Source organism: Anas platyrhynchos, chromosome 1, assembly GCF_047663525.1.
Source record: "Anas platyrhynchos isolate ZD024472 breed Pekin duck chromosome 1, IASCAAS_PekinDuck_T2T, whole genome shotgun sequence".
NCBI classification, from domain to species: domain Eukaryota; kingdom Metazoa; phylum Chordata; class Aves; order Anseriformes; family Anatidae; genus Anas; species Anas platyrhynchos.
The window spans coordinates 65,314,048-65,324,533 of record NC_092587.1 but is presented as its reverse complement, the minus strand read 5'-3'; the positions used below and the strand labels follow the sequence as shown (position 1 = coordinate 65,324,533).

General features: G+C 49.0%; 1 protein-coding gene across 1 annotated transcript in view; it reads right to left on the bottom strand.

Annotated features, from left to right (window-relative positions):
* Positions 1-4: 4 nt before the first annotated feature.
* BCL2L13 (BCL2 like 13) overlaps positions 5-10,486 on the bottom strand; it is a 39,547-nt gene continuing 29,065 nt past the window's right edge. Inside the window, exon 7 of the mRNA XM_038186595.2 lies at positions 5-5,304. Coding sequence (XP_038042523.2) covers positions 4,489-5,304 — 816 coding nt within the window. The 3' untranslated portion in view covers positions 5-4,488. The remainder of the gene's footprint in view (positions 5,305-10,486) is intronic.

The following is a 10,486-nucleotide window of genomic DNA, read 5'->3' as shown; positions in this document are numbered from 1 at the left end:
TAGGTTTTGTTTTTGAAAACTGTACCATTTATTAAAGTGCAACCTGGGGGCATGGTCTTACAGCAGTGTCCCACTGGCAGAGGGAAAAAGGTACACACCCCTTCACTTAAACTGACCCTAGAACAACGAAGCCGGAAAGAACTTTCTTTTAAAGGTGGAAACACTTTTATTAACCAAATGGCACGAGAAGCTTTAGACAGTTTTCCCCAAGAGGGCTGCACTTGCATATTAAAAGGAGTAATATGACCGGTTCCTTGGGCAAGGGGTGACCTCAGGCTCCTTCAGGCTCTCTTCCCCCAGGCACTCCTCTTGCGAACAGAACCTGAACTCCCCCAAGTCAGCCCCTGCCTGCTGATACCCAGCAGAAGCCTGCTGGAAGATTTCTGTAGCACACACCCCTCAGCATCAGTCCCATTAGACTTTGCTACTTCAACCAAGTGGGTTTTAGCTTGCCGCTTGAATGAAAGCTTATACTGCCAGATAAAAATGGGGAGAGACCCCCTAAAGGTATAGCAACCAGATGCGTCCTCTGCAGCTTGTTCTGCCCAAACCAACAGTGTTTCCTTGCCTCCCCTGCAAATACTGCAGGGAGATCGAAAGCAGCTTCCACTGGAAGCCCACTGCAGCTCCCCCTCTCCTACAGCGTACCCGGGGACTTCTGGCCAGGAGGAAGCAATCAGCCCACCTAGGAGACCAAGACGGGGTCAGCTCCAAATAGAATAAAAGTGATGGAGTCAGCTGGGTGGGGCGGTGAAGCTGAGTGGTGGGGTCTGGTTCCCCTGGATGTATTGGTAACACTACAGCCCAGGCACCACCTGCAGCTGGCGGTACTGCTGTGAATACTGGTAGATTAAATGCTGCCCACCATAACGCGCCTCCCCTCACTGTGCTTCACTGGAAATGTTTTCTGGTGCAACCAGCTGGAGGACAACGTACCTACAGCTGCGTGTGTCCTGCCTGGCACGCTGCGTCCTGCTGCAGCCTGGGCTCCACGTACCCCCCGCAGCTGCCGTGTAGCAGGAGCTGCTGCTGGTTCAGGGAATGAAAGCCTGTGCTGCCAGAAGTGCTTCCACTTGAGCCAGCCCAGCAACAGCTGCCTGCCTGGGGCTTTGCTAGTGCTGCCACACCGCTGTGGCTGAAGGTAGGGCAGGCATTACGGCCTCAAATTATTTTTGTCTACTACAATCATCACAATGAGACCAGACCAAGCTTTTCACCTTCACTTCAGTTACACACTGCACTTGCTGCCCAGCCAGGACCCGGCTGTGTCCAGGGCCGTTTGGAGGCAGCCCTGCACACTTTGCAGCTCCAGCCCTTTGCTTGACCTCAGCTCGATGTGCTGCAGCCAGGGATAAGGTGAAGAAGAAAGAAGGGGTCTAAGGTAGATACTTCGTTAAGGTACAGGCCACTCAAGGACGTATCGAGGCACTTCTGGGAAGGGGGTAAGTAACACACATGAGACTAACTCTGTCATCTGCCTTTTCCTCAGAACACAGCTCCTGCCTTGCCTTTGCCAGCTGCAAGAGCGGGTGCATCATGAAGCTCCGGGTGATTGCACCGTGCCATCTGGGGTGACTTTGCTATACCTGAAGAAAGGACAAAGCCCGTCCATGTTCTAATTCATGCCCCCAGCAGCACGCAGCCTGGCACTGGGGTCAGTCAGAGTGCTGCTGCCTGAGCCTGCACAGCCCCGCCGGTGACTGCCAGAGGGCCCGTTCAGCTCTGACCACAGGACTCCAACCTCCAGACCCAACCCTTCTAGCTAGTGGAGTGTTCCTAGAGGACAGAGAAAGACACGACAGATTTTTATTTCTAAATTCACAGAGGGATGGGGGAGAAAAAGTTACAAACACTTGAGTTGTCCAATCTACAAGACCCTAAAGATGGGAAGAACAAGAAGGGGCCCCGCAACCAAGCACAAAGCGGTGCAGCTGCTGCTCCAGTACGTGCTGCAAAGCACCAGGTGCTCGAGGCCTCCACACCACCATGGAAACGCCTACCAACCACCACCACCACATTTGTTTCCTTGCTGCTGCTGCTGCCTTCTCCAAACTGCTGCGTACAGAAAAGATGCTGACTTAAAGCCCCATTGGGCTCTTACATCAGCAAGCCAGGGACTTTTCCCTGGTAGATTTATTGTCATCTGTCCTGTGCTCATCACCTACGCTACCAGTAAAACAACCACTTAGAGAGAAGAGCCAAAGGAACAACTTGCCCCTCCCCAACTTGCACACATTATCCATCATATCCAAAAAAACCCCATCCCTGCTACCGAGCGGCTTTAGGTACTTCTGCGTAACCCACGGAGCAGCTGCAGACGGGGCATTTCCCAAACAGCTGCCTCACCTCCAGCAAGGAGATGGGGCTAACATGAGAAGGACACAAAGCCACCAGCAAAGCGGCAGAGGGGAGGCCTCTCCTGCCTCGCCGGGCAGCAAAGCAGCCCTTGCCACCTGGCACCAGCCCCCTCCCCTCGCAGCGCACACCACTCGTCAATACACACTGTTGTGACACGTGAAACGAAGCAAAACTGTAAACTTGCACGTTTGTGACAAAAGGAGCATACAGACGCCTCTCCACAGAGCGAGGAAAGCCCCCATGAGGTACCAGGAGGGAGGACGATGGATGAAGGCCGGCACAGCACAGCAATGAGAGAGAACACATGGAAAGATGAAAAAAAAAAAAAAAAAAAAAAGTCACTTCTATTTGACAACCTCGTGTATGTTTAGTTTTTATGTTGCTTTCTTTTGTTTTAAGGATAACCTGCCACCTCTTACACACAAGCAAAAGAGCCATCTGTGGTCAACACTGGAGTCCAGCGCACCCGAGCGAGCAGCAGTACAAATCTAACAGCCCTTCCTCTCCGCATTCAGCCTCACACAGTTCAAAGCCCAAGTTTCCTACAAAATCCACTCTCAAAAAAGCTTAAACAAAAAAAAAATTCCCTAGGCTCTGCCAGGTTCTTACTGACTTACCAGCATACTGGGATATGGGGTGGGGTAGGAAAATGTGGCAAGGATATGCTAAAATAGAGAATATGCTAAAATCTCTGGATTATCAGGTTACTTAAGAAACAGGCTCGTTACGAGAAATACTCTAGCTATCATCGTTTAGAAATAAAGTACCTTGTGTTTGTGCTTTATGAGGAGTAAGCTCATACAGGAAGCTCACATTTCCATTTCTGCATTATCCCCAGTCCCCTCTCACCTCCTTCCATCTGCTCTAAGCCACGGCGCCAGCACAAACCCTCAGCGATGCACCAGGAATTCTGCCTGGAGACCTCAGCTCCGGCCCAGCCAAGGCCAGACACAGATGTGCGCTGGAGGAGCCATGTGTGGCTGGATCTGGTGTGACTGGTGCACGGTGATACCTTCGGGGTTTCTCTACATGCGTTGGAAACGGTGTGACTGCAGGATGAGGGGTTATATTTTTCCAAAGCAACTTCCTCACCTGCAAATTTAGCCAATGGCAGGCTCAGAATCGCAAAAGAAATTGCACTGAGCGGCACTGCGGGCAAACAGGAGATGGTTAATGCTGTTCTGCTCGGGTACCAGAGCCACTGCTCCGTGCACCTGGGTTCTGTCACAGCTTCACCTGTGACCGATGCAGACCGCAGCAGGACACAGGGCACAACAGGGTTTAACCTCTGAATATCCCAGGGGGGATATCACCAGCCCCCCTTTCACACAGAGTTTTGCCATACCTTTGCTGGTGTCACAGCACCGAACGGCCCCGTGTCCAGCATAACCTTGTGCCTGGTACCTGGGGGGTGGCAGTGAGGGGGGCGGGCAGGAGCAGAGCCAAGGGATTCCCCAAACCTCCCCCGGGGTGCTCGGAGGGAACACAGCCGCAGAGAGGCAGCATCTGTAGGGGACGGGGGCTTCGGGAGCTGCTAGGGGCCAATCCATGTGTGAGCAGAGAGGTAAGAAGAAGCACTCTCCCACGGGGGTTTAGGGGGCACCTGCGAGGTTACGAGGAGCAGTGCAGTACCTGAGAGGAAGCCGAGACAAAAGGGAGACCAGCCTCTCGCTGCAGGACTGGGGGTGGCTAACGTGGGGCGCAAAGGGAAGTGACAAGCCAGCACAGCTGCGACAGCGGCCACTCTGAGAAGCCAAAAACTCCAGGGGTTGGCAGCAGCTGGCTCTCCCCTTCCCCTGGGGGCTCTCCGTTCCAGTTCCTAGAGCACGAGCACCCCTTTCTTCAGCACCTGCACTTCAGTCCTTAAATTTGCAGAATTTATTATTATTATTATTATTATTTTAAAAATACCCCTGTACTTTAATCACGAAAAACCAGTCCCCGCCCCAATTCTACTAAAAACGTGATTGTCCATAGCTGGAGGCTTAGTGAATGACCTCACCCCGTCACCATTACGTTGCTCAAATGTCCAATTAAACAGCAGGCAGCTCAACCTTTAGGTAACACAACTACAAAAATTGGATCGGGCTCTCTTCTCTCTCCCTCCTCCTCCTCCTCCGGAGAGCTCTGTTACTTTTTTCGAAGCGCCAGCGCTACCCCGACTGCCACAGCCAGTATGGCCACGGCAGCAGCCCCCCCGTACAGCAGTATAGATTTCCCTTCCGGCAATAAGATCGGCTTCTCCTCTGCCACGGAGGATTTCTCTTCTATTTCTTCCAAACGGCCCTCCTTCCCCGCTTTTGTTTCCCCTGGCAGCAGTATTTTCTCAGGTTCTGGCGCAGCCTTTTCTTCTGACGGGGCTAACTTTGGGACAGGTTTACTTAGCGCGGGGATTTCGGGTTCAACAAGCTCTTCAGCCGCTTTTCCCTTTTCCTCCTGTTTTGCACGCGGAAGCGCGGAGGGATGTGCTTTTTCGGCAGCCACGGCTTCAGCTTGAGGTGGTTTTACTTGCTGTACAGGAGCAGGGGGGGCTGGAAACGCTGCCTGCATAGTCTCCGCAGCAGCTGTCGACACCACCGCTTCCTCAATGCCCTCCGGAATCTCTTCCTTCTCCACGTGGACGATGTCTGAGTTGGAGGAGTTGTTCTCGCTCCTCTCTTCGCCCCCTCCGTTGCTGTCCAGGCTCTTGACTTCTTCAGGATCCATGGCCACCTGCTGCCAGGACTCGGGTCCCAGGGAGACGGGCAGGCTCTCCGTGTGCCAGCTCTGGCTCGCTGACAGCGAGACGGGCAGGCTCTCCGACTGCCACGACGTGGTCACCGTGGGGGACTCCGGGGGGCTCACCTGTCCTGAGTTGTCGCTGGTCAGGATGTAGATGTCATTGCTGTCCTCTGCAATCAGGCCGGGGTACTCCTCCTCCTCCGATTCCAAACTGAAGACTGTCCCCTGCGAACGAGAAGGAGAAACAACACGTGAGCCACAGCTTCAGCTCCACGCGCCCTGCACGGGGAAGAGGACACCTGGGAATCTGGTGAGGCTGACAGAAAACGGAGAGGGCCTCTGCGGGAGCAGGATGTGCCTGACCCATGTTATGGGAGAGATGACAAAAACCAGCCAGTGCAGCTGGGACTCGCAGAGGATGGAGTCACTGGGAAGAGCTTTGCTGTGAGTTCCTCCTCGCCCTGCAGTCACCCCGTCACCGAGTACGTCACCACAACGCACCACTTGGGCACTATTACTCAGAGAAGAAGAACCTAAAGTCCAACAAGCATGTGAGCACAGGTGAACACCACTTCCCTCTCCATTTTATGCACATGCTCTGTATTGCTTCTCCATCTGACAGGTTTCTGAACATTAATTTTATTGCATTTCCTGTGCTGTCTGAAGCCTGCATCCTTAATTTGTACCAGCAAGCCACAATCTACACTAATTCCAGTAATTTACTAAGAACTAATTTTGCTGTTCTTAAAATGTCACTTTCAAGTCTGACATTACAATTCTGGCCACACAACTTCAGTTAAACCAGACACATGAGCACAGACATCCTAACACGCAGACAGGTTTTCTTGGATTTTATTCAGCTAGGCGAAACCTGTAGACACCCTAAAAACTGGGCTCCAGTTAGAGAAAATGCAGGTGTAAAACACTGACCCCAGAGTTTGATATGCCATATAGTCAATGCCTGTGAAACTGGAAGCAAAAGTGAGATGACTCCCTTGTTCCTAACAAAAACGATTTGAGCATTTTACCAATCGCTGCAGTACTGGGAGCCCTTCCAGTGCAAATTCCTTTTTCAATTACCAAGCTTTCCTGTACGGTCCCATCATAACATGAAGCACTGGAAAAAAAAAATCCATTATTTTTCTTTCCCTCCGCTCCCTTCTGCAATTAATAGTTCTCCTGTGCAGTTGTCCCCCTCTTTTTTAAACCCTTCCCGACACCTATGGATTTGGGCTCTGGGTCTAGTCCAGTCTCCTACCACTGGTCTTCCCATGCCAAGATACCTCATTGGCTCTCCCAAAACTTTTTTGTGGATCCGAGAGGTGATCCATAGGAGGAACTGACACAAATTAAGCCTACTATTTATTTTGGTGAGTTGTTTTTAACCCTGATCACCTTCCAGTTAGGTCTGCCGAGACACCCCAGTGTGCTAGTGGGAATGAGGGCAGAAGGCGGCCAGCAACTGCTCCTGCTTGCACTGATGCCAAAAATGCTGTATCTATCCCTGTGCCCGGATTCCAGAGTAGAAGGAAAATGCATTTCAGCTTTGGTAACTCCCAGTTATCACTTCGTCCCTAACATGCTAGGAATCCAGTGCCTACAAGTGAATGGTTCCTGGCTTTCAGTAGGCTTATCAGCAGGGCTGATAACGACCAGGCCAGAAGCAAAGTGCTCTTCTCACAGGGAAGCGCAAGGGGCCCAGGCTCTGCACAGACAGCAGCGCACAGTGCCAGGGCTGCCACACGCACTGCACTTCGTCACCTCCCTTGGACAGGGGAAGGATCTCCACAGAAACAAAACAAAACCAAGCATACAGGCACAGGAGAGAAAGTTCACCACTTGCACTAACTCGTGAACCTCTGATATTCCCCTCCTCTCCACTCAGCACTACCCTTCAACAAACCAGTCAGTGATTCCTTCATGGCCTGCCCACAGCACATCACGACAAACCAGACTGCATTTGTAATCTGATGTTAGCAAAAAAGAATGGCGAAGAAACCCCCCACAACTGGTAGCAGCTCTCCTCTTAACATACTGCTGGAAGAGCACGGATGTTATTACGACTGGTCAAATATGACGCACAGAAATATTGTGAAACCACACTCCTACAGAGTTGAGAGCTGAGTGGTTGTAGCAAACTTCTTCTCAACAGCAAACCGAAAAAAGCACTAGCTAGGCCCGTATTCGGAGGGCCAAGTTCCCCTGAAGTCTCTGTCTAGCTGATGGTGGAAAGTCAAGTGCCTTTGAGCAGTGACTCAGCAGCCCGCAGCAGGGAGGGAGCTGCCAATAGTCCACAGGCACTACACAGACTGAGGTGAAATTTAAACCATCCTAAAGTTCCTCAGTATGTGCTCCTCTAACCTCTTGTAGTGGGTTCATGTGGCAAGGGTTTGGTAGTGGGGGGCTGTAGGGGTGGCCTCTGTGAGCAGGGCCCACCAGCTGCCCCATGTCAGATAAGGGCCAGTTTCAGCCGGCTCCAAAGGGACCTGCCACAGGAGGGACCCCACAGGGAGCGGGGGCAGAGAGGGACCCTGAGGGAGCAGTGGAGACGAAGCATCAGGGACTGACCGCAGCCCCCATTCCCTGCTCCCCTGCACTGCTCAGGGGGAGGAGGTGGAAGAGGGTGGATGGGGGGAAGGTGTGATTAGTTTCTTTCCTTTGTTTCTCACTTCTCTAGCTTGTTAGTAATAGGCAATAAATTTTACTAATCTCCCTATGTTGAGTCTGTTTTGCCTGTGACAGTAATTGCTGAGTGCTCTCCCTGCCCTTATCTCAACCTTTGCTCCCTTTTAATGTGTTTTCTCCCCTTCCCCTTTGAGGAAGGGGAGTGAGAGAGCGGCTGTGGTGGAGCTCAGCTGCCCACCTGAGTAAAGCCACCACAGCCCTGCTTCTGCTCTGTTCCTGATCCACCACTCACCTCCCCTTCCTCTCATGATGAAAATCAGTCGTTCTTTGATGAGAAAGGAAAGAAAACAAGATCAAGGATGTTCTTTGGAACCCACAGATTGTTTGATAAAGTGAAGAAATGATATAGACAAAGCACCACCACAGCTACTAAGTATCTTAGCTCAGGATGATGCGATGCCAGAGCCTCATCGGGTTAACAAACAGGGGAGTCACTACTGATACACAAGGATCAGGCATTAGCTATTCTAATTATTCCCACACATCAGGGCAGTTTCCAAATGCGATGCCGTTTGCTGGAGCACTGTCACTGGAGAGTTACTTCTCACAAAATACAGGTAAGATCTCGGCCTATGATGAGGGCAACTGTTGTGGAGAGGGTAAGGGAATGAAGGGATAGTATGTGGGGAATACGGGCAATTTTCAGCATTTCAAATGAATGCATGTACAAACCCTACACACCCATCCTACCTTCAGCGGAGTGGAGGGCCCAAGAGGCTCAAGCAATATTGTTCCTTTCCCACACAGTGCAGACTGGACTGACCTCAGAAGAGTTATCAGTCACCGCTTCCCGTATAAACCAGACCATTATAAAGCCCAGGTGAGCCTTTCGGTAGCAAGTCTTCACAGACAGCTTCCACTTCAGTGCCTCAGGGACAGAGCTCTCCCTGCTTTAAGAAACAGACTGCCCAAGGTTGAAAACCAGGGGGAAAGCTAACATAACGAGTGTCAATGCATAATTTTGCCATGTTTATCATTGAAAGTGTATAAAATTTTAATTGAAAAGCCAAACAGTAATAGGCATTATTTAAAATAGATGACTTTTCTTGATCTGTATTAAGAGTTAATTCAGAAAATGAAGAGGACAAATCTGTGCTTTCCTGCTGATGTGGTTGAGGTTTGATTATTTTTTTGTTTGTTTTGCTTTTCTTTTAAAGCAGCTGCAATAAAAACTGAGCAACATTTAGGACAATTCTCTTGATTCATCTACAGATGTGACCCAGAAGCAAAGCTTCCACAGACAGATTAATTCAGGACAGGATGGCACATTTGGAAGGGTCTTTAATAACCTGAGGTCTTATATAAGCCATACTTTTTAGATTTAATGGTAACTAAGGAATTTATGTATTTCTTCATCTGCTTTATTTATTGTAAATAGATAGTCTACTGCTCTAGACCAGAAAAATCAGAGTTGTGCTTTTTCAAATTTGGGATGGGACGTTTGCAAACGTGGAGTGCTTTTCTTCACCCATTATTCTTACAGACCTACATGACGTTTGCCCACAGAAGCAAGAATAAGTCCCTCACTGCACCACACTGCCACTGCTGATTCCAACCACAGCCACTTGAGGGAAGAGTTGGCACAAGTCATGACAAGAGGAAGAACTGGATAGTTCCCTTCTTAGCTAGAACACAAGGATGGTCCACAGCACATTTGGCAGTCTTGAGGAGAAGGTCAACCTAATTCTGTTGAGGTGGCATCTGTAGATATATAAACCGAGCTCCAGAAGCCAATTACTGTCTTCAACCTACAAAACCTATAAAAGGTTGCAGAAGTCCTGTGGAAAAGTTTAACAAGTGACAGAAAGCAACCTCAATAAACATGCTAGACTATTCCTCAGGACAGGCCATGGCCATTACACTACAGGTCGAGCTACACTAGTCAACTGTAAACCAGTAACAAAGCAACAATCTGAAACCTCCTTCTCCAGGCAGAACCTATCAGTTTGGATTCAGCTGTAGCCCTGCTAGCATCAGTAACCTGAACTTTGAAAATCTCAGCGTGGAATTCAAAACACTACCAACCTTTAACATATAGTCAGAGAGTGCTACTTAATAGACATCAGTTTCAATTATGACTTAAAGACAATGAAAAGCAAAAATATAAAAAAATAAAAACATCAAGATTTGGAAACTGATGCTTGTGACAACTATACTGTATTTCAAAGTTTTCTAATACGTTCGTTATTAATTTCATACAGAAAAGCTGACTTCCTAACTAAAGCAGTTATTTTTGCTATTGAACAAAAACTTTAACTATTCATAATGGAACAAATACATATTCAATAGAACAAAAACTTCATTTGGATTTATGTGAGAAAATTTATTTATTTCTGGTAGAAATATTATTATTAATTTGAATACCTATTTCTACCAGAAATAAAAATTCTGAATGTCTCAAAACTCAACTTTTTTTTTCCTACAAACATAGTGTTACTCTATAAACCCAGACATCAACATCTTCGTTAGACATGTATCTCTGCAATTAGCTTGCTGAGTTGAGGTCCTTGAAAGTCAAGCTAGTAGACAAGGAAGCGCATCTCCCTGCTTCCAGCCAAACACATCCTCTGTTTCTCTCCTAACACATCCCCAGAACAATCTGTTATATGATGCCAAATGAATCCTATGACTAAGTTTTATCTAGATGTTAAGGTTTGCTCTTCCAAAACAGAAGGTGGGTGATGTTTTTATTTAAGTGTTCTGAAAAGCTTGACTGGTCTCT